The 22,765-nt window shown below is 47.2% G+C and overlaps 1 protein-coding gene across 7 annotated transcripts in view; it reads left to right on the top strand.

Annotated features, from left to right (window-relative positions):
- Positions 1 to 22,765, top strand: part of GLI2 (GLI family zinc finger 2) — a 186,551-nt gene that overhangs the window by 133,812 nt on the left and 29,974 nt on the right. For all 7 annotated transcript variants that reach the window (XM_048072194.2, XM_048072188.2, XM_066999038.1 and 4 more), the window contains 2 exons: positions 13,479 to 13,681; positions 15,546 to 15,737. In XM_048072194.2, coding sequence (XP_047928151.2) covers positions 13,479 to 13,681; positions 15,546 to 15,737 — 395 coding nt within the window. The remainder of the gene's footprint in view (positions 1 to 13,478; positions 13,682 to 15,545; positions 15,738 to 22,765) is intronic.

Genomic DNA, 22,765 nt, shown 5'->3' with positions numbered 1-22,765 from the left:
TCAGTGCCGAGGCGAGTGTTACCGCAAGAATAAGAAACTCTTCAAAGCGTTGTTTGTTTGTTTTTCAAAGAGCTGGCTTCTGCCAAATGTGAAGAAGGTAAGAGCACTGTGAGCTGTAGCTTCTTTCCCTTCAGCTCCTGATGTGCTGATGGAACTCAGGATCCTATCAGCCTGGTTTCTCCATGCTTGATATCTGCAGAGGAGGGGTTGCATTTCTGTTGAAGCATGTGACGGTTTTTGATAAGAACAGATGCTGAGCAGAGACTTGGGCTTGGTTTGCACACAGACATTGCGTTGCTTCACGTATGTCAAACCGGTGCAGTGTATTGGGTGAGTGACCTGTCCCAAGGTGACTCTGAGTGAACGGCGCAAATTGAGGGACAGAAAATTCCTCGAGGTGCCTTGTGCTGAAGAGCAGGTCTTGCTTCCTCCCCATAAACTTCCGCTGGATTCAGTGGTTTCCTATCCCTTCATTTGGTTTTTGACTGTGTTGCCAAACTGGCCTTTATCCAGATTCTGGTTGCTGTGATTGATTTCATTGCTTTGCCTTTTATAAACCCAACCCCAACCCTACCGGCTCTGTGTTCATTGGTGGCTTTTCTCCCAGGCAGGGCAATTTTGTGGTTCACACATTCACCAGCAAAGCTGCTGCAATCTGTGAGCTTACAGGGCAGAAAGGACTTGTGTGTACGTGTGTTTGTGTGTGTGCAGTCTCAGTGTTAATCTCTTCCATCCACTATCATTCACAATGGGTGAAAGCTACACTGAAAGATAATCTCCCTGCCTACAGTGCACCGTGGTCTGCACTCCGCTGATTGCATTTGAGTTTCAAATGAAATAGCCTTCAGAGTCTGGGAGCACATCTTCTCGACACAGGGGGGCTAGAAATTGAAGTGAAACTGGAGTCTTACAGAAGCTCTTCTTGGAGGCTAAAAGATAGAGATTGTGCTGCCAGGGAATCTGGCATTGTTGGGAGTGTTGCAAGAATTTGTCAAATAAGCCAGTAAAAATCTATGGGTACAAAAGCGTGGGCTGCATTTGTTGTTCATTTTTGGCTTGTTGGACTTTCAGCCTGCTTCATTGAACAGCAGAATGAGATCTTTGAAGTGGTACTTGTGTAATTAAAATTTGATTTCCTACCCACAGGTCCTTACAGCTCGACTTGAGCTTCCTCAGTCCCTCAGATACTTCAGTTTAGAAAATGAACTGTGCCTTCTTGTACCCTTTTTATTGGCTACAAGCTCTTTTACAGCCAGCATCAATGGTTGTATTAATCCTTACAGCATTCATGAGTACCAAATGTGTACTGCGGTGCTGAGCGGGAGTAATTATTTTGCCATTACATTATGAACAGCTTTAAAACTTGCATTATAATGTGATGCACATAAAGGGAATTGTTAATATTAGAGGTTCTTTTCTGGACAGTTGAATTTTCTTGGTTACTAATAATGCTATAGACTATTTAAATGGTAAAACCTTTTTAAAAACCCTCTTTACTGTCATGTGTTATGTTTTTTGCTTATTTTAGCAAATTACGCATAAAATGCAACTAAAACAAAACCCAAAACATACAAAGTGCAGGTCCTTAATTCCTATTTTCAAAGTAAACTCAGAGCCGGCGGTATTTAGACATCCCGCTCCCATCAGCAGCCAGCTTCCACACTGAACATGCGTAGGAGCTCACACCCCACTGAAAGCAATGTGGGCCACAAAAGAGACTTAGAGGTGCTAAGGGAGGACTAATGGGATTTTCAAGAGCTGCTGCCACATGGAAAAGCTCAATGCTGGGATTTCAGCATAGTCTTGATTTCCAGGGTTAGTTAGTTGATCGGTGTTGTCTAAATAAGTTAAGTAATCCACTGCACCTGAGCAGTTATGTTGTCTCATTCCCAGACCGCGGTACAATGGCCCTGTGTTTGGCTTTTCCACAACTGGAGAGAAATGTTAAAATAAAATTTTGTGCTGAAATATTAAAGCCATTGCAAATGTTTTCATTAAAATATGAGTATCTTTAATATCCCTTCACTTGAATTTTAAATAGAATCAATAGTTGGTGACTTAATTACCCAGCAATATCTCTTCTTAAGAAAGTCATTTTTACCTTTTATTAATAAAATCAGTGTATTTACACAGTTCCAGCCTCAGCACATCTTGCTTAGACTAAGTGCATCACTTAAAGGGCACATAATGTTAACACCCTTTGGCTTGCCTGAGACTTTACATCATGCTCCACAGCGAATCCCATAGTGATCTTTATCCTATGCAAAAAATATATCATTTTCTCTATCCTTCTAGATAAAATGTAGAAAAAAAAAAAAAACACAATTCTCTAGTCACTTTAAACCGTCTCCAAAAGTGAGGAGTGAGGTTATATTCAGAGTACCTATAGTATCATGCCAGACAGACTTCTGGCTGCTGTTTGGAAAGCAATGGGCATGCCGTGTGAGTTGGGCACCTGCAGTCAGCCGTGCAGATAACACCTCTGCCTCTTCCTCAGCTCTTTGTGGTTCAAGGGCTTGGTAGAGCGGGTAGAATCGGGGCTGGAGGTCTCATCCGTCTCGTCACTTAGGTGCTGTAGCAGGAACATAACCTGTTGTTCAGTGAGATACAAGAGAGGAGGTCTTTGAGGTTTGTGGAGTGATGAGGAACCTCCTCCTTATGCTGCAGTCCATCAGCATGGGCTGTCACCAGAGCTGCTAGCAAGAGGAGGATGTCTGGGGGCATTTGCAAGCTCTGATGCTGTAAAAACAAACCCTGTTTTGCAGGCAGCACCCCAAAACCCAGCTGCAATTTCCACACAAGGTTAAAGGGTGGCTGTGCCTCTGCCATTGCTGCATTTAGGAGAGAAGCAGCTTCAGTGACCTGGAGTCAGCCCGGGGCTTTTTCCAAAGAGAGTCCTTTGGGAATCAGATGTGACATCCAAGGTTGTGGCGGGCTCATTTAAGGCTCAGCTGAAGACTGCAGATACTGAATTCCCTGTCTTTTCCCAGCTGAGCTTAGTGCCTTGTTTTTGAGAGAGCTGAAGGAAGGTTTGGGGCATCTAAAATTGGTGTGGGGCACCAGGCATGTAGAAAGGCAGGTGAGAGCAGTGACTGGGGGAAGCAAGGCACATCTCTGGAATGTGGTGGCACAGCGATGAGCTGTGCTGTGCTCAGCTGTCCTCTCCTACCATCCACTGGTCCCTGCCACAACCGCAGCGGATGCGCGAGGGCGGGCTCTTCCGCCTCGAAAAGCCGTGTGCGTGCGTGTATCATTCCCCAGTGAAGACAGCGATGACTCTTTGAAATGTTTTCCTGCATTTGCATTTGCAAAAGCTGGATAAGCCTTTAAAAAAAAATCTGATAAGTAGCAGGCAATTGAATTAACCACTGTTGACTGTATTGCTGTCTCTTAACAAACTCCATCTGTATGGTCTCCCTTTGTAGACACAATTTTATAACTTAATTTCCCTACCAAAACATCAGTGTTTACTTAGTAAGAAATCTGTTCTTTGTCAGCTTAAAACAGTGATTTCTTTATTACCACTCTGCGCAAGGAATGACAGCACAGAGTTGGCACTGGAGCAAGTCTGGTTGAGTCTACAGCGTTGTAATGGAAACAGGGTGAACCGAGGGTCAAGTATAATGGGATTTGTATACAGAAATGTGTCTGCATAAGGAATAGCTGCATGAGATAAGAGAATGAAAGATGAGGCCCGCAGGTCTCCCCTTGCGTGGCGGTGAGCTGCTGGCGGCAGGAGGGAGGTGTGACAGTAGGTATATAGCGCCGCTGACTTCGGCAGACAGGCTTACCTTCGTGCTGGCGTAGCAGAGGTGCCTAAATCATGTGTGCTCTGGTGCTAGATGGCTTCGGTGGCTGTTGGGTGGACTGGGTGGTGGAGGGTGATTGCCCTGCAAATGCCACCAATGCGATTTTTATTGATTTGGAGGAGCACAAGGTCAACAAGGGCTTTTCAAGCTATTATGATCTGTGGCCTCCCTAAAAATTTTCCAGCAGGGTTGTCAAACACGGTGTAGTGAATTTAGCCTGAATGACAGGAGGCTTGCAGGGCTTTTTGTTGTATTTCACAGCACCTATAGGAGTTCTTTGTGATTCCCAAGGGTTTTGCAGAGCACAGGTTGAAAAGCACGAGTGTTAAGTCTTCAGCAGTAAATAGCAGGGGAACATCGGCACCCTATTTCTTACCCGATAAATATGTTAGATTTTCTTTTGTCATTGGTGAACTGGAGAGCAGTAGCAGAGAATGACACAAATGGAGCAAAAGGATTTTTGGGTGGTACGTGGTTGGTGATATAAAACACCTCATTCCTTCTTATCACGGGCTCGTTTGCGGGGGCAGCCTGGCTCCTTTGAAGTCTGTAGGAGTTGTACAGTTCTGCTAGCAGTGCGAGGGTTTTACCAGAGGACCAGGCTTTGGTTTATCACATTTCTTTTCCCTTGCAGTAGAGCCGTCCTCAGCGTTACACTGCATGCTAGAACTGGTAGAGAAATGCCAGGTGTTTATCACAGTCAGTTGGAGAGAGATTCTGCTTTCTCTGAATTATTTGTGTTCATCCTTTCCATATGGAAAATTAACTGCTGGACATTGTCCAGATTTTTAAAACATCCATGTTTCATTCTGCTTTACTTTTTTTCTAATGATCTAAAAAAAAAAAAAAAAAAGTGGTAGGTTGAAAAGAAGAAAATAAAATGGAAGAGTAAGTATATTGTTAATTCTTGCTCTGCACAGAAAGCTCAAGACATTTCTAAGAGAAAAGCTCGTTAGGAATAAAAAGGCTTTTCTCCCTGCAGTCATGTTATCAGTGAAAAACTTTTACCTAGTTCTGCTCTTCAGCATGTAATTGCTTGCTGTTCAGCATCCTTGTAGCAAAGGAAAGGATGGTTAGATCAGCCAGCCCGTTGGATCAGATCTTACATTACATCTTGAGCTCTTCGAGTGCCATTAGCATTTCCTTTTAGAAGTGAAGAAATATTGACAGTTTGGTAGGTTATCTCGCATTTTACTGCGCGTTAGGGCACTTCAAAGTCTTTATGTAGTGATGGGAACTGTCACGAAGTAGATGTGAAAGGGGCCTTTGGTCCAACTAAACCTGTCAGCAAGAAGATTTAGGGCAGATGGTTATTATTAGAAATCAATGTATTTATTATATATTGTTCAGGAATATTTCCCTTTTGAGGTTTCTGTGAGTGCTGTTGCTGTTTAAAATGTGTCAAATGCCAATAAAATTAATTCCTACAGAAAACCTGTCGAGCTCCAACCCAAAGCTTTGCTATTATTGGAATGTGTGTCTTTTACTTCTTTGTGCTGTGATGCACCAGAGGCAGGTACCTGCAGCACACCAGCAGCATATTTGGGATGTGCGTACGTGCGTGTGAGATGTGTTTCTGTGTGGCTATCACAGTCACCTGTACCTACAGAGCTCCTCTTACTGCTGTGTCTAAAAAGGTTTTGTAGAGATCCGTGCTGTACCTGTTCCTGTTCATTTTTCTTCCCCTTTGTCAGCCACATTTTTCTGGTCACTTCCAGTTGGTTACAACAGCTTGTTGCTGCTTAGGGCAAGCATTGCATCTTTCTGAGGCATGAACTCCAATGGTTTTCCCTTCTATTTCAGAAGAGAGGATAAGAAATTTCTGGCTTTTTATAATTAGTTGGGTGTACGTTTTCCTTCCTTGGTGTCTTGCTTAGTTATAGGATTTAAAGACCTTGGATTATGGGAAGAAAACATTCCCAATAGAAAAGGAGGGTATTAGCAGCAACATTAATGCTGGAAGACACTGCCCTGGAACAAAGATTCATTTTCCATTCACCCCATGATTTACAGCACATTCCAACCAAGTGATTTGGCTATGGTCTTCTGGCATAACATTGTTTGCCCTTTCTGTGACATTTTGCATATAAAGAAAAGTTATGAGCTTCTTGGGCATTCAAGGTACCAGGAAATGCAAGAGTCTACCTAATTTGTTAACATGAAATTATAGATGTCTGACATAGGCTCCGTTAGTTAACATTGGCTAGAGTAATGCTGCAGCCAGTTGATTGTATTACAGTCATGATGAAGAGGAATGGTCCTTCTTTGCTTTTCTGGGATATGACGGGTACGGAGCCAAGGCAGATTTAAAATGTAATGAATGAATAAGCATTTTCTATGGCTTGCTTGACTCTTCCATGAGCTCCGCAGCTGCGGCGTTGCTGCTATTGACTCACCATCTCCGTGACAGGTTGGTGCTGGCATAACATGGAAGGGGACTTCTCAGAAGTACTATAGGGGTAGTCTTTTAAATGTTAAGCCCTCATCACACTTGAACGTTGATTTCTTTTAAAGCAGAAAAACCCCACCCAAAGTAGCATGGGAAGAAGACACAAAACGGGGATCACTTCCCATTTGTTTTCCCAAGCCCAGGGTCTTCACAGCTACAAGCAAAAGTATCCACTCGAAAGTGCTAATACCCTCACCATGTGTCCCAAGGGAAATCAGTCAGATGCAGATAAACGGCTGTGTCACATCCGACACATCTTTCTAACACCCATTTCCCACACGCTCTCCCCAGTGCAACATCCCCTCACATCCCCCTCAGCTTCCCGCTCAGCTCTGCCATCGGTATCTGGTCCCTGCCTCCACCTTGCCCCATCTCATTCCTCACTGCTTCCCACCTCACTTGCCCCTGACACCCCCAAAGCCGCTTCCCAGCCCTCATCCCTTCCCCACCCTGAGCCCGCAGTGTTTTAACACCCTGGCCTTCACATCTTGTGACTATTGGAATCAAGTTCTCACGTCTGGTGGTTTTAACCTGAAGTTCACACACCTCCAGGTTTGCATCGTTCCTTTCAGTCTGTTGCCGAACTACTTTTGTTGGCTCTTGCACTTTTATCCGTGCTTTCTTTCATGCCTTTTCTCTCGCCTTCCTTCTCTCTCTCCCCCTCAGCTACTTTCCTTGAAGTTCCCCTTCTTACAATACGCTTCGTCTCTGAAGGCTTTCATCATTAATCTCTCAAGAAACTATCTTAGAGACTCATCTACCGTGCTTTGATTTATTCATTGTGTTGGGTTTTTTTTGGCGAGTATCTCGCAAGAACTGAGGTGGTCATCCTTCTACCTCCATCGCTAAAGGAAAGCTTGTGTGAAAAGGTGGGCTTTCAGAACTTAAATTAAAAGATCATGTAAGTAAGATAATTGGATAAAAAAGGATATTAGGATCTGAAACAGAATGTTTACTTGCTTTGATGTGCTTTGGGAACATATGTCTGCACAGTGGGCTGTGTCGCTGATTAAGTATAAAACAACCCAGGAAAAAATCACCACTATTAAGCTTAAATCAAAGATCTCTCCTAGAGACACTAATTTGATTTGGGTTTGAAGGTCCCGTATCAACTCTAATTTCTGCCTTTGATGTCTTGCTTCTTTGTGTGTTGTATAATGGAGGGCAACCTTACTTATTAAAAATATGCATTTTTCTTCCATTTTAAAAGCAAATATTGTTATTGTTGTTGTTATTGTGTTGCAGTTGTGCCTACAAGTGTCAGCCAAGGCTAGACCCACGTTGTGCTAAATGCTGCATAAATAGAATAAGAAACCGTATGTAGTTAGGACAGTTTCTAATGTGAGGACCGGTTCCTGTACAGGATTACTTCTGCTCCCAGCCTTGCTCCCTTGTTCCAATAAGGTTGCCAGCAACCTGTGAGCTCAAGAATATCGCTAACTTTTGGTGGACCTTAGATGGAAAAAAAAAATCAAGTTCCAAACCAAAATACTTTTGATTTCATTGATAAAAAATAGTAATACGGTTACATCAAGTAGAATTAAATCTTTTGTTCTGTTTGTTCTTGGTTCAATATATATTGCTGAAATATCGTCTAGGTAGTTTAACTTATGATTCAGTCAGGTGTGTATGAAAACAGAATGGTCTTTCAAAAGGAAATATGAAAGTTGTCTGCCTTTTTCTTAACTTCTAAAGAAAAAAAATTCTTCTTCTTACCTGGAGCAAATATATTAAATTGACCTCACAGGCTAGAAGTTGCAGTAAGTCTTGAATGCTTTTTTCTGGGGAATGGAAAAAAAATATATTAAGAAATTGGACCCACCATAGATTACTATACTGTTTCCATGGTGTGGATGGAAAACGGAGATCGACGAATCAGAGGCCTGGTCTTGTTGCTCCTGCCATCAGTGGCAGAGTTTCCTTTGACTTCAGTGGTACAAGATGAGACTTTGAGGTGTAATTTTTAAAGGTATTTAGACAACTACCACTGCCAATAGATGCCTAGTGGGATTTTTTATAGACCTAAAACCTTCTAAAAGCAATGCCTTATCACAAATCCACAAATAAAGGATTTTATATGCAGAGATTTGTGTCTGTTAAGACCCCAAGTAGCTTCCACAGTTATCTGATCTGACATCTGTGATGCTGGGCATAGGATTTCCCTTTTCGTTTCTACAGTGGGAGAAATTAGTCTTTCCTACTATTAAAACTCCAAACCTTGTGACACATTTAGAGAGCCCATCTTTTAGAAAAACATCTAGTTTTGCCATAAAGTCTTGCAGCAGTACTGAATTTACCACTTCCCTCTATAAACTGTTCTAATGGGAACTTGCCCTCACTGTTAAAATATCTTTTCTTCTTTGTTTTTTCATGCTTTCAATGCCTCAAAGCCATATTTGAGGGGAAAGGAGAAAACATGAACTGCTCAAAGCATGCCTGTTAAATTTCTGCAGAGAAGCTGTAGGAATTTTTGTCCGGCTTTACTGTAAGTGAAAGCGTTGTTGAATTGCTTAAGGTAGCCCTGATTTCCTATAACGTTCATCTTTGTGGGTATGAAAAAAAAAAAAAGTATTAATCCCATTTTAGAGCTGATAAATTACAGGAAAAATAAATAAAATGACTTGTGCTGAGCAATCCCAGCAGAGGAAGGCTGGGAGATACATGTGATGTCTCTTGGGTCCCCATCTTCCTAGTGGGACACAGAAGCTGGCGTCTTTGAGTTGCTAGCCCTGTATTGGAGCATCAAGTCAATTTATCAGATCATTATCACCTTGATGCGGTGTCAGGAGAGCTGGGAAGCAGGACTGATTCCCCATCGCATCATTACCAGGCTGCCCCATGCTCTTGGGCAGTCGCTGGAGGTCGGGGCAGCTGCAGGGCAGCTCCATGCCCCGTCCTCCCAGTGCGCCGCAGCCTGTGCATCCTCTGCTTTCCGAGTGGAAAAAACTGGAGGAGGGCAATTTTTGTGAATGATCAAATGCCACATGCATCTGATCGTCGTGGCCCAGGGCTGACCTCTGAAAGGTGCCTCGTTTTGAGGGACCTCGTAGAGTTTCATCCTGAGGGTACCGCGCAAGTGTCGCGACCTCCCGCCCTTCCTGCTGTAAGGAACTTTAAATCAGAAATAAACAGAGGTGAAGTCAAGGGGCTAGTGAGAGCTGTTTAGACTGAACCGTTCGGCTGGGGTACTGTAGGTTTCCTGCTGGATGAAGCTGTGGAATCCCATATGTAGAGTGTCTGCCACAAGTGTGGACCCTTTCGGGGGTAACCGTATGGCTCTCCTACATCTCCTTCGGACTTTGAGTGGTATTCTGGATACACAGCGTTTGTGAAAATCAAGCCAGGATGTTCTATTTATGTTATGAAACAAAAGCAAGGATTTATTATGTGGGGTTTGGATGGGATAGCTGGCTTTAAAAGATTTTTTCTTCTTATAGCAAAACTCTACCAGACTATGATACTCCCCCCATAAGCAGTTCTGTTCCTAGCTTCCATTCCTGTGTAGCAGCATGCAGTTTTTTATTGCACAGCAAAACAATTGCCTGCAAGTGTCCATATTCCATTAAGCATATGGAAAAGTATTCAGCCCTTTGTTTTCTGCTGAATGAATACATTTGGCACATAGCTATTAATTTGGACTAGTCATGGGACATTAGTGCCGTTTAATTGTCCCCATTTTTCTGAGTTTTATTTAACTGATGGAGATTATTTCAGAAATGTGCAACTTCTTTAACTGTTGCATTCATTGCCGGGTACCCCTTGTGGAGGCTCCAGACCTGCATGCGGCAGCAGGGAGATGGTGCCTCATCTCTCCTGTACGAGTTTTTGGGAGGGCTGGTTCATGACTGCAGGTAAACAGTGTAAGCATTTATGCTCACTGAGGAGCATTGTCCACTGCCTTAGTGAAAACTTGCTCTGTAAAGCGTTAAGCAGAGTGCATTGCCTCCAGCACCGCCCTGCAGCCCTTAGATGGGGCCAGCTAATTTCTCCCCAGTCTCAGTGTCTCCCTCTGTTAGTGAGCAGGGAAGGGAGAGCCTCTTCTGGGTGGGTGGGGAAATGAATCAGGGCTCGTGCACTTCGTCAGAGATGCAATTTGCTGTACAAGTCCTGAGCATTAATTATAGAGCCTGGGCTTCTCGCCGCAGCCGCGGGGAAAACAGGCCCCTGGCTCCCATTAAATTTAATGGCGTTTGGACACCTAATTCCCTTAGCCTATTTGAAAACCAGAATGCCAGTTCCTTCAGAAATGCACGTGGTCAGGTGAAATCCCTTGTCCCGCTGCAGGCAGAAGATTTTCACACCGCTGGCTTCAGCAGAGCCAGGAGCTCTTCCCCAGGCACAGGGGCATTTGGGGCATGATTTATGGGTTGAGGAGGCATGGGCAGGGGCTCCGGGCATGGGGCTGGGCAGCCCCACGAGCCGAGGCACTGAGCTGGATGTCTCTGCTTCTACAGAGCAGCAGCCGATCCCTCTCACTTTGCTCCTCCTTTGTCTAGGAGCAGCCCTGCGAGGCTCCGGCCGTCTCTCGCTGTGCATTCGCAGCGTGCTGATGCGATGGCACAGCCTAGGGCTGGGGCTCAGATACGGAATCATGCCAGTGAGGCAACTGGAAAGAGAGGGAAAGACCAGTTTTGGGGAATCTGGGGGCAGAGGAGGCTGTGGCTCCAGCCAAGTGAGCTATTCCTGGTAGGCAGCTACCAGAAGCCACGTTGTTTTGGGATGTGCTTTGCTGGAATTGTACTTGTACAACAGTAAGAGGTGATCCCCATCTGAAAGGGCTTTCAGGAGCCAGACCTGACTGAGGACAGCTATCCTGACACGCAGATGGGGAGATGTGGTAATGAGAGGCTTTAGGCAAAGCTGTCAGGACAAACTTGCTCTCCAACCTGGTCTTCATGCGCAGGGCCAGCCTCCTCCTGAAATACCGCCCGGGTCTCCAGCTGCATGCGTTTTGGGGGAATTCTTGATCTTTTTCCCAGTGTTACCTTTTTGGCCAGGGTGGAGTTTTCCTGTTCTGAGGGACTCCAGCATTTCTGCCCAATTTAGCATGGGGAAAATGAACAGCAAACCCTTCATATTGTTATACACATTTTAGATGTCGGCCTCACAGTTTGATCAGTGGAGGCTCCGAAGGCTCGTAAACCTGGTAATACATAGTTTCAAGCCTGCATCAAAGAAGTTCACAACCCTTTTGGGAGAAGCTGTGAGTACTGATGAAAGAGGGAACTTATTGTATATGTAAGAAAACTTCTTTCATGGCTTATGTATTAAGGCAGGCTCTGTGGCCCAGGGAAGATTGGGGCTGCTTTTAATTTACATCCCCCCCTCACTTATATTAAGTCTTCGTCAGAAGAAAAATTAGTCAGATGTTTTCTTAATGACATCATTTTTTTTAATCCCGTTTCATTTTTTCCAGATGAGGCGGTGGAGATTATTAGAAATGAATTGAAACTAAATCTGGAACAGAGGCTTTGATTCACTTCTCCCTCCTCCCCGGTAGAAATAAATCGGTCGGCTCCGTGCTCGGCCGCTGTTACGAGCAGCCTCAGCAGAAAGCAGCCCGCCGGCCGTGGCTGCAGCCTTCCTGACGGCCCTTTCCGAGGGTGGCTTCCGTCAGCCCGTAATTTGGGTAACGAACTGCTGGAGCGGTGCAGGTGGGGAGGTTATGAGGTCTTGAAATAGCGATGCCATCATAAGTTTGTCTTTCGGCGCCGTGAAGGAAAACAGGCTGGATCCCGCTGGGTGTTCCTCTGGCAAAACCCAGCTCTCGGTGCAAGGAGCGCGTGCCGGCGGCTGTGCATTGCCGCCAGTCCCTCGCCGAGCTTTGTATCTGATACGGTTTCACTGCCTTGTATTTCACACCAGTGAGCCACGCAGTGTAGTGCTACAGGAGAGTACTTTGAACTATAAATATTTTAAAAGACATTTAATTTACTACCCATCAGCAGAAAGTGTTCAAAAAACCACAAGGTTTACTAATTTATCAGAAAGACAGAGAAACACACAGAAGATCAAACAAAGACAAACATGCTCGTAAACTGCTGAATAAGTCTGCAAAACTTATATTACGTTTCTGTGTGGTTTTGTTGATATGCAAGTATTATAAATAAATTAGAGTGCACCTGAGCTGTTGATAAGGCAGGGTGGGACTGACATCCTGAGGTGCAGGTGGCGTGCCTGAACTGCTCAGACCCTCGCGCTTGTGGTTGTCTGTGCGCAGCGATGGATTTGCTCACTAACGTCAGGTTTGGATATTCTTAGGGCAGGACACTGGTAATGCCACCCCGTAGCTCGGCCCGCGTCCCACATCCCTGCCCCAGGACCGCCAGATCCACGTGGTGCCTGGTCCCTGGGGTGCCGTCCCACCGGGCACACGTCCACCTCCCCCAGCCCTGCCGAGGCGCCCGGGCAGGGCCCAGCGCCGGCCCCGGCGTGAGTCCGACTCCAAAGCAGCTCCGCTTCCAGCAGCCTGGCAGTACAGGGGAGGCTAACGCAGAGCAGATTTAGCTCTGCCGTTTGGCCTGATGGCAGCTCTGCCTGTTTTGGTGTCTAGATCAGATTCTTTGCTTCTCAGGTCAGGGCCTGTAATTTTTTCTTCCCCTCCTCGCATCCTCTGCGGTTTGTGTTAAGAGGACGGAGGATACTGGAATAGATGTGTCTGGGAGTTGTCTGCTTGATTTCTCTTCTGTCTTTGCCCGCCCTGTGAAAACTGCTCAAGTGCTGAAAAAAGCCTCTGACTTTTTTTGTTACCTGCTGAATCCTCAGCGTTTGCTGGCTCCTTTCTCAGGTAACATTTAGCCTGGGGAAGATCTGAGGCATTTAGCAGTGGTGGCCCCCAGAAAGCATGCAATAAAACCTCTCCTGAACTTTTGCCCTCTGAACTGTAGGGCCGACCTGTCAAGGGGGTTTGTGCAAGCCCTGATGGACGCGGGTGGGAGGGCTAAGCGGTCTGGGCTGCCAAGCTGCATCCACTCATGTGGCTGGGTGGCGGGGTGGACACTATGGATGTCCCCGTGTCCCCATCCTGCCCATGTCGGGGCCGGGGCTGGCTCCAGGAGCTGCTCTGGCCCCACACAGCCTGCACCCCTCAGCAAGGCAGCCCAGGCGGGGCGAGCCACCGGGCACCAGGTGATTTTTAGCCCCCTTCTCAACCTCCTCCCAGCAGGGTCAGAGGGAGAAGTGCAGCCGCGAGTGACAGCCTCTCTCTGTTTCCTCCTCAGGCCTCCTCCCCTGAGCGGCAGCCCCGTCATCTCCGACATCTCCCTCATCCGCCTGTCTCCGCACCCCGCCGGGCCCGGCGAGTCGCCCTTCAGCCCGCCGCACCCCTACGTGACGCCCCACATGGAGCACTACCTCCGCTCCGTCCACGGCAGCCCCACGCTCTCCGTCATCTCCGCTGCCAGGGGCCTCAGCCCCGCCGACGGTAAGAGACCCACGCCACCGCATCCTGCCTGTCCCGGCCAGTCCTGGGTTCACCACCGGGGATGCCTGTGTTGTGCCGCTTGTCGCTCACCAGCGCTGAAATTCCCTGCAACCCAGGGACTTACAGCTGCGAGGGCTCCACAGCTGCTCTCTGAAGTGGGAAAGCTGTCTCTCTTTCTTTTCCTTTTTTTTTTTCCTCTTCTTCCCCTTTAACTACACATTTGTTTTGCATCATTGCGCTGAGAAAGCAGAGCGTGAGAATAGCTATTACCACTGGATCGTATTATAAATATTTTGCTTAAAGTATGTTCCTTTCTGCAGCGCTCTCAGCTCTCTTCTGAGCTTTCCTGTTCTGATGTCTCTACCAGGAGCCTTGCTCCCCTCTAGAAGGGTCACAGTTGTCCTGGCTGCCTGGTGTGTCCGTGAATGACCCAGCAGAGAGGAGGCAATGACGGCTGGGTTGTCTCCCCTTGGCTTTGTGTCCGGGGGCGTGCACGGCTCCAGGGCGAAGGAGTGGGCCTCTCTTCCTCCTTGCTCTTGAGCTGCTCTGCTGAAGTACTCAGGAGAAGGCGAGGGTGTGTGGGAAGCTGGTGTTCAGAGCATGTGGAGGTGGTAGTACCCACCTAGCCCAGGCAGACCACACGTGGGGTCAGCATGGGCACTGGCTCCACATGTCCAGGACAAAAATAGCCAAGCAGGGAAAGGGGAAAATGCAAAGCTTTCCTGGGAGGGCTCCAGGACCTCAGAGCTTGTTTTTTAAAAGCAGAGATAGATTTGTGTGAGTTCCCTTGGTCATCATTATTTTATACTGATGGTGAATTTGGGCTGCTGTGTATGTCATGTTTGACTATAACATGACCCTTCTTTGACTTGGGGAGGTGCCAGCTGTGACTCACTTCACCAGAATTGCTTTATCAGACTGCACACCCAGCAAATCCCAGTGTCTCTCAGCTCCTGAGCCACCACTGGGGCAAACAAAACACACCAGAGAGCAACGAGGCCCTGGTTTACTGTCTGGCAGCGTTAAACCATCTTCTGTGGGTAAAAAACACATTCCTGCAGTGATGGAGAGATGCATTATGCCTCCTTCCCTCTCCCAAAACGTGATCTTGATGTAGAGGGCTTCCTTTCCACAGCCTCACCAGGGCAAGTGCCTGAGTTCCCAGACGCCGGCAGCGCAGAGGCATGACGGCTGCCACGCGTGTACTGTGTCCCGTCCTCCCCCGTCAAAACCAGTTTCGTTATTTGCTATGAAAAAGAGGCATTGTGTTTTGGGTTGCTTTTCTTTTCCTTTTTTTTTTTTTTTTTTTTTATAAGGCCGCGGTAAATAAGTTAATGGGGCAAGTGGGTGGGGAGGCAGGTTTGAAAAATTACAGCTGGGAGAAAGTGAGCATAATTGTCTTTGGCAGCCAAAATGGTTTTAGGCTGCCAGACACTAAACCTAGCTCTATGCATTAGACCTTGGCTTTAATTTCCTCGCACCGCTATCGGGAACTGGGTTGCATTTGTCTTTCCTTCCTAATAGGCAGGGATGTGGATGCTGACAGGGTTACTGCTGCCGGCGGCCGGGCCCTCTCCCCCCTCCCCGGGGCGACGGCTGCGTCCGAACGGGAGGATTATTAGAAGGGGGAACGAGAGATTGTTTATAAATTTGCGGAAATGGAGGAATGCAGAGGCCCCAGCTTAGTTTCTTTTGTCCGCAGAAACACGCCCAAGCTCACGTCACGGCCACGCTGAGCGGGGCTGCGCGGAGAGGGCTGGTGGGGGGTGCGGGGGGGGACGGGGCCGCCCGCCTCAGCGCCGAGGTCTAACGTCCTCTGGGAACCTTCTCCCCATGTTCTCCTCCTCGCCCCCGGCTTCGGCAGTGGCTCACGAGCATCTGAAGGAGCGAGGCCTCTTCGGGCTGCCCCCACCACCGCCGGGAGCCAACCCCGCAGACTACTACCACCAAATGACGCTGATGGCCGGCCACCCCAACCCCTACGGGGACATCCTGATGCAGAGCGGGGGAGCAGCCAGCACGGCACACCTCCACGAGTACCTCAGCCCCGTCGACGGTGAGTAGTGGATCATGCCGCAGAAATTCGGGGCAGATGGATGGGGCTGTCTTTCAGGTGGAGGTTGCTGTACGTGGTCACCCTGCCCTGCTGAAACCCATGGGCTGCTGGATAATTTTTGGCTTGAAACATCGCCTTGTTCCACAGACCTATATATAAATTATGCCTAATTTAAAATACATGCACTGAGGTGTTTTTGGAAGGGCTGCTGCATTGGTAGGAGGTGGGCTGGTCCAGCAGACAGGGCGATGCTGCTGTCCCACTGCCTTACCCATGGGCAACCACTGCGTGCTGTGGGGCAAGTCCCAGCTCCAGCTCCCCATCCTGCCCGCCTGCCCTGACATTTTGTCTGGCCGGCGTCTGGGACAGGGGCTGGCCACTTCCCCCTGTCCCAGTGCTTGGCACAGCAGGACCCTCCTCTGGGTTTGGAGACTGTAAAACAAAACCCCCGAGGAGAAAAAGTACATTAACAGGGAGCTACGGTGGCGAGGATTGTGTTCATACTTTGTGGGAGAAAAAAAAATTGCAGGAATGCTGTATTTATACTAGTATCAGGCATTAGAAACCCAGAAAGTTCTGGTTCATGGCTAAACGAAGAAGAAATAAAATGATGTTAATGACTGCAGTGCTGAGTCACCCCCACGGCCTGACCGCTGCCCTGGTGTGATGGGTAATGTTTATGTGGGAGAGTATCTGAGGTCCGTCTGACTTTTAGAGCCGCTAGAAATTTCTTTCCTTTCACTTTATACCATATCTTGTAAAAACTGGGGTTACACAGATATTCTGGAGGGCAGTTTGGGGATTAGTTCTGCTGCAAGAAAGAGAAGTCTTGGCTCAGCTTTCAGATCCCAGCTTCTGTTTGCTGGGCTGCCTTTGGATTTGCTTGTGGACCATTATAATTTTTAGAGTGGGGTTCTGCATCATTTCATTACCGCTTCAAAGTTTCTGTTGTTGAGCTTTTAAGATGAAAGACTTTGCGGTCTTGCTGCTTCGTAAAGTGACTGGTTTAGAATGATAAAAGCTGCTCCGGCTGTTCAGTGATAGGGACTTCGGATGTTTCTAACTTAAAAAAAAAATAAAAAAATTCTCGTCTGCAGCTGCTGCCAAAGTTTTACCTGAGTAGTCATTTTCTGCTGCCAGTTCCTAGACTGATTGGAACCCTGGATCCTAGGCTGAAAGGGAGAGCACATGCTCCTTGATGTCATCCTGCCTCTAACATCCAAAATACGTTCAGGGTTTCTCTGCTGCAAAACAGTAAGGCTGCTCTCAGTCTTCCATCTGAAGGGTTAAAGTCTGTGCTTATAGCAGATGGGTGCAAATGGGCTCTGCCAAGTTCTCCTCAGGCTCTTGAACAAGACTCCTTCCTCCTTGCCTCCTTATTAGTCCATCTCTGACCGGCAGTGCCTCACTGAAGTGCCAGATAAACAGCCAGTAAGAGAAGCAAACACAACTGTTTTCGTGCTCGTGCAGGCTGACGTTCAGCACACCAAGATGCCTGTTCTCAGGTTTTGATGAAGATCAGTCTTTATCCGAAGTCATCCGAGCTATTCCCCTGGGCATAAGACTCTCTTCCCGCTTGGCTTCTCCTGAAAATGGCTCTAGAGTAAGTCACGTAACAAAGGTCCCAATTTCATGCAGCCATGCTCGTGACCATTACGCATTGGAAAGCCAGGGCTCACCAAGCATTTATTTTGATCTTTCGGTAAAGCTTTGCTGATCAGTAACTGGAAAGCTTTTTGTGGGCCTTCGCGTGCTCTGAGTGAGACAAAAACTTTCGTACATCGTGAGGATGCAGCCTGAGATACCGGAAGGCTACTTTTTAAGAACATGTGAACGAGCAGCAGCCCAGTGCCAGTCTCTGGTCTATGCATTCAGCTTTATCCATCAGCCCAGGGAGGGCTTCTGCTGTGATCACGTGCAGTGCTCTGCTTTAGCCTTCCTCACTCCCCCTGCGGTTGGTGCTGCTGCAGGTACTGTGACCAGCTGTGGTCCAGAGAGGCATATAAAAGCATGGCTGAAGTCAGATGAATTTAAGTGCTGCTATTTTCCATTCTAGTGTTTCCTAACATCAAGTCTGGATCCTGAGACATCAGGCTACCTTACCTAGGTTGGTATTTTGTGGGTGGGCTTAACCCGTTATCCCCAGTGTACCAGCCTGTCTGATGAAGGAGGCCCAGTGTCAGCATGAAGAAAGAATTGTTCATTATTAGGCAGAGAGTAAAATGGATGGCTCTGAAATTCTGGCTGACGAGCTGGAGTATCCCTCTCTCTTTAGAAAGCTATTTCAAAAATTTAAATCAGTGGGGACTAAGTAAATAGTTGAACAGATAATTTAATAAAGCATCCTCTTATGGTGTTTTTCTGAGACAAGAATATCAGTAGCATGCATAAAAACCTAGTGAGTCACTGCCTCACAGCATCTCTTATTGAGAGAGCCCTTTTCTTCCCAGAGAGACCCAGAATCTACAAACTTTACAGGAGTTATTTTGCTGGTTGCTGAAATGCAGGTAGCTCCTGTTAGACCACATGCAGCACATCTGTGATAACACTGACACCTGCAAAAGCAAAAGAGGAAGATAAGCACATTTAAAAAAAAAAAAAAAAGGCCTATTCAGTGTCACATCACCTCCAAGCATCTGCAGGTCCATGGGAGTCTAAGACACTGAGAATGGTTTTTCTTCCATGCAGCTGGGCCCTTCTGGTTGCTCTAGCAGCACTTCTTGGAGAATCCCTCAGTGACTCTGAGTTTGTCTGTGTTTTTTCACTGTATCAGATGCGTAGGGTCAGGAAAGCAATAGGGCATCAGTGTTGGCTGGAGCCTGTTGGTACTGTCCATGTGTCAGAGTGTTTAAATAATAACTGAGCAAGGGTGATCCACAGCTGCATCTCTTTTGCAGATTTTTTACTGTGCAGCTACATCAATAGTTAAACCCCTAAAGTAGACCAAATCTCAGTGTTACGCACCAGGCTGCTTGGGTCTTCAGGCCAGTGACAGTGAAAACTAAATAACCCTACAGGTAGCTGGCCTGTTTCATTCTGTCCATCCAAGCAGGGACTCTTAATCCAAGAGCAGAGTTTGAATCCAGTCTTATATCGATTTGCCAGAAAGCCTACGTTTTCAAAGCAAAAGTAAGCCCCTTTCCAATGTCACAGCATGGCTGGTGGGACACTTCTGAGATTGTCTTGCATAGATCAAACAGTCTTTTACATTTCTATCCTAGAAGTGTGTGCCACATGGTGTATTATTCAGGTTATAGGGTGAGAGGTGAGGGCGCCCATGAGGCAGAAAAGATTGGTGGAGGGCACAGAGGAGACTGAAGATGGCTGCAGCTTTCTGAGCATATTTAGTGCATCCAGCTGTTTTTTCCATAAGCACAAGGGCTTTTGTCATTACCTACAGCCCTTCTGGAAGTGCCATTTGCTCTCAAGAGGAGTGCATCCAGACTGACTTGTTGTTTGTATTCTAATAGCCCTGTACATCAGAAGATCTCTAAGTATTGTACAAAGCAAAGCCATTTCACCATTGGAAAAGAAAGATCAAATGATCAGAGAGCAGAGCAGTGGCAGCTCTGGGAACAAGATGCAGATCTTCAGAATAAGGAGTCCCACGGCCAGCAGTGGAAGCCAAGCTTGTCTTTAAATCCATCACTTCGGTTTGCACAGTGTCAAAAGTGGGTTTGGGTTGTCCGTATTGAGTCAGGGAATGGGAGAAAAAACATCTTGAGTTCAATTTATGTCCAAGCAGCACTGTACAGAGGCAGTCACTCAGGTCACGAGTGCTGCGTAGATGTCTGTGCAACCCAGCGGTTACCAACAGCAGTGCTGCAGTGGCATTTCATCCGGTTCTGGAGCTAGGGAGGGGATCCCTGTCCTGCTTCTTGCTGCCCCGTGCATGGCAGTCACAAAAGTCTTGACTTAATAACAGCAGTTCAGCTGGGAAAAGGCTTTGTTCAGCGCAGGATAGCCAACAGACCAGCATCTGGCACAGTTGCCCAGGATGTGGGCAAATGATCAAGTAGGACTTTATTTCCCCCAAGTCAAACAGTGATTCACTGTTCACTGGCCACTTCGTCGGCCTCTCGCAGTCACTGTTGTTGGAGCCTTTCTACTTCAAGTAAATGACTTAATAGTCCTCGGGCTGAGGAGCCGTGCTGGCAGTGCAGCCCGGCGGTTACTGCAGTTAGCAGGAGAGCGAGAGGTGAGTTCAGGACTCCTCCAGCAGGTTGACACGAAGTGACTGCTCCATCTGGAGAGACGGAGGGAAACCAGCCTCACGGTGACCCGGGAAAGAAGTGCCTCGCCTGGCGCTTGAGGGACCAGCAGCTTGGGGTGTGCAGGCTGGGTGTGCTGGGTCGCAGATGACTTCCACAAACCAGCCAGCTGTTGGCTACTCCGGGTAGACGGCGCGCCCTGTGGTCGCTTCCTTAAAAACTCTGAAAGAACTTTTTTTTGTTGTTGTTTTCTTTGTCCCAGCGCAGAATGGAAACTTGCTGAAATCTCAGAAAAGGTTCAGAGAATGGGAAACGGTTTCCCACCCAGTTCTAGCCAGCAATGCTGTTTTTCTCCCCAGAAAAATATGTGCAGAAGAGAGAAAAAGTCCCAGAGCATCCCATAAGCGCTCTGTCTGGAATCCCGCTGCACTCTGGTTTCTAAAGAATTCAATTTACATATGCAAGTTGGGTCGTCTAAACAGTCACCTTGTGGATTGGGAGTAGAAGAATGCAGCCTTGTCTTTCAGCAAGGATTTGAGGGAAGCATTAGTATTCCTTGAACTTCGAAGCTGATCAGGCCCCAGGGAGGGAAGAAAGAAGGGTCCCAGGACAGCGTCTGGTGCCAGAACAAATGTCCAGCATCTGCTGCAGTCTAAGTGAGACGTGTGCTGCCACTGCAGAAGGGGAGAGGGGAATAAGGAACTGGTTATGTGAAGAACGTGAGTAGCTTTTTGCTGCTGCCTCTTGATGAAGGGATCGTCCTGCGTTTTAATACTGCCCGTGGATTTAATCTGATGACGGGAGGAGGGGGTATTTCTGTACGCTTTGGGTGGAGTTTCCTTGGTGAGCGGCCAGGGACAGGGACCATGCTGATAGCGCTGGGATTATCCCAGGGCTTGGTGGGGCATGCAGGAGAAGCGGAGGCCCTGGCCGTGTTTCAGTGGGGAAGGGGGTGAGCATTTGCAGCCCACATGCCTTATGGGCTCGGCCACTTGGAAGCAAATTTCCCCGATGTCCCTCTGTGATCGAGACCACAGCAATGTGCTTGTCCGTAAAGAGGCACCTGAAACTTCTGCATAGGCTCCGGTAAAAAAAGGAGGGTCAGAGGCACGAAGCCCTGAAGGAGCTCCCACTGAGGGAGCCCTTTCCTTTGCTGCCACAATTTCTAATGCGATACGGAGGCCTGAAATCTCCCTGCAGGAAAGCCACCTCCCTCGGTGTCCTTCAGACAGCCCACGGCCATGGCGAGCGGCTGGGGCAGGAACCTCGGCTCCAGCCTCCCCTGGGAGTCTGGGCCTGATCCCGAGCTGGCCAGGCCTCTGGCACGACAGCACTGGGAACAGCCGCGGGGCTCGCACCACAAGCTGCCATGCGTGCAGAAGTGGCCCTACAGCTCATTGCTGGCCCATTGTGGGTAAATTTAATTTGGGGAAGAAAATCCTGGCTTCTGAGTAACTCATGATAATTCACAGACCCTGTATGAAGTGTGGGCGCTGGTCCATCACTTCTTTCTGGACCCGAGTGAGAAGGAGTACTATTCAAGGGAAAGCGACTGACGGTGAAAAAGGGTTGTATTTGAGGTAGAGAGGCATAGAGAAGTTTGTTTCAAAAACTGAAACTCTGGCAGATGATTTGAATTTAATTTTAAATAATTCCCTAATTTTGGTCTAACTTCTGACATTTTCAAATTCATTGTAACCTATGATGACTTTAGGCTTCTAAACAAAACTTCTTTTAGAACAACAACTGAATTTTATTTTATTTTTCTTTCATGAGTGATGAAGGGAGTGCTCAAACAGTTTGGAAACTTTTCTCCTAACGCTTTTTCCAAATACCAAAAAAATCTTGAAACTAACATTGTTGGGTTTGCTAAGTCAGCATTTCTGAAAAGGAAGGTGAGTTGGGGGAGTTTTAGTGATAAATCGTCCCGAGGCTCTCCGTCTCCATCTCTGTGTGCCTGAAAATGGATCCTGCCTTCATTTACTTCTCTGGGCAGTCAGTGCTGGAAAAGTTGTATGCAGTGGTTCCTTTGAAATATCACGGGACCTCAGGCAATACGGGATTTTGCTTACCTATTCTGAGCAACACTGAACACCTTGCCTATGTGTACAGCTACTCTAATTTTTATCTTTTTTGTTGCCTGCTATCGTTTAATGTTCATGCTCCGTGTCCTCAGATCAGGGGATGAGGTCAAGCTGATTTTATTATTAAGAATGATCCTGCAGCTGTTAATCTGCTTTTCAGAAATAATTGTGAAACGTTTCCCTCTTCCTAAATGCACTCATGAGTGCTTCCTTGTGTGGTTAAATTCCTTTTATGTTTGCCGGACACTTCCCTTTCTGGGCATCTCGGGCAGGCTGTTATTAAGAAGAGATGAATTGTTCATCCATAGCTTAATTTTAGGTCACAGCTTTCCCTGAAAGCCCGCAAGATCTCAGAGGCTTTTGTGTAAAGCATGAGCCTAACCTATTGGATCTGCTATCAAACATTTCATATTGCCCACGGTATGTGCAAGATCTAAATTAGAGCGGACAGTAACACGATGCATATTACTGGTTTGGTGCCAGGAAGTCCCAGGCCAGCTTGCAAATCTGACAGCTTCCAGCAGAGTTTTTACACGGGGAAAAAATGACATACCTGTGTGCAGCCAGGAGGGTGCCCACGTTGGTTGCACCGGTAAAACCAGGGCTTCTGTTGGACATCAGGACTTCTTCGCTCTGCAAATTAACAGTGACCAATGGCTGAACCAGCGCTGTGGACATAAATCATTGGAAAGAACAGCGAGAAATGAGTACAAGGCTTTTCTTTCTATTTAGT

This window comes from Anser cygnoides, chromosome 6 (assembly GCF_040182565.1).
Source record: "Anser cygnoides isolate HZ-2024a breed goose chromosome 6, Taihu_goose_T2T_genome, whole genome shotgun sequence".
In the NCBI taxonomy this organism is placed as follows: Eukaryota; Metazoa; Chordata; class Aves; order Anseriformes; family Anatidae; genus Anser; species Anser cygnoides.
Note: the sequence above shows the minus strand (reverse complement) of the source record. Positions and strands in the feature narration are given on the sequence as shown.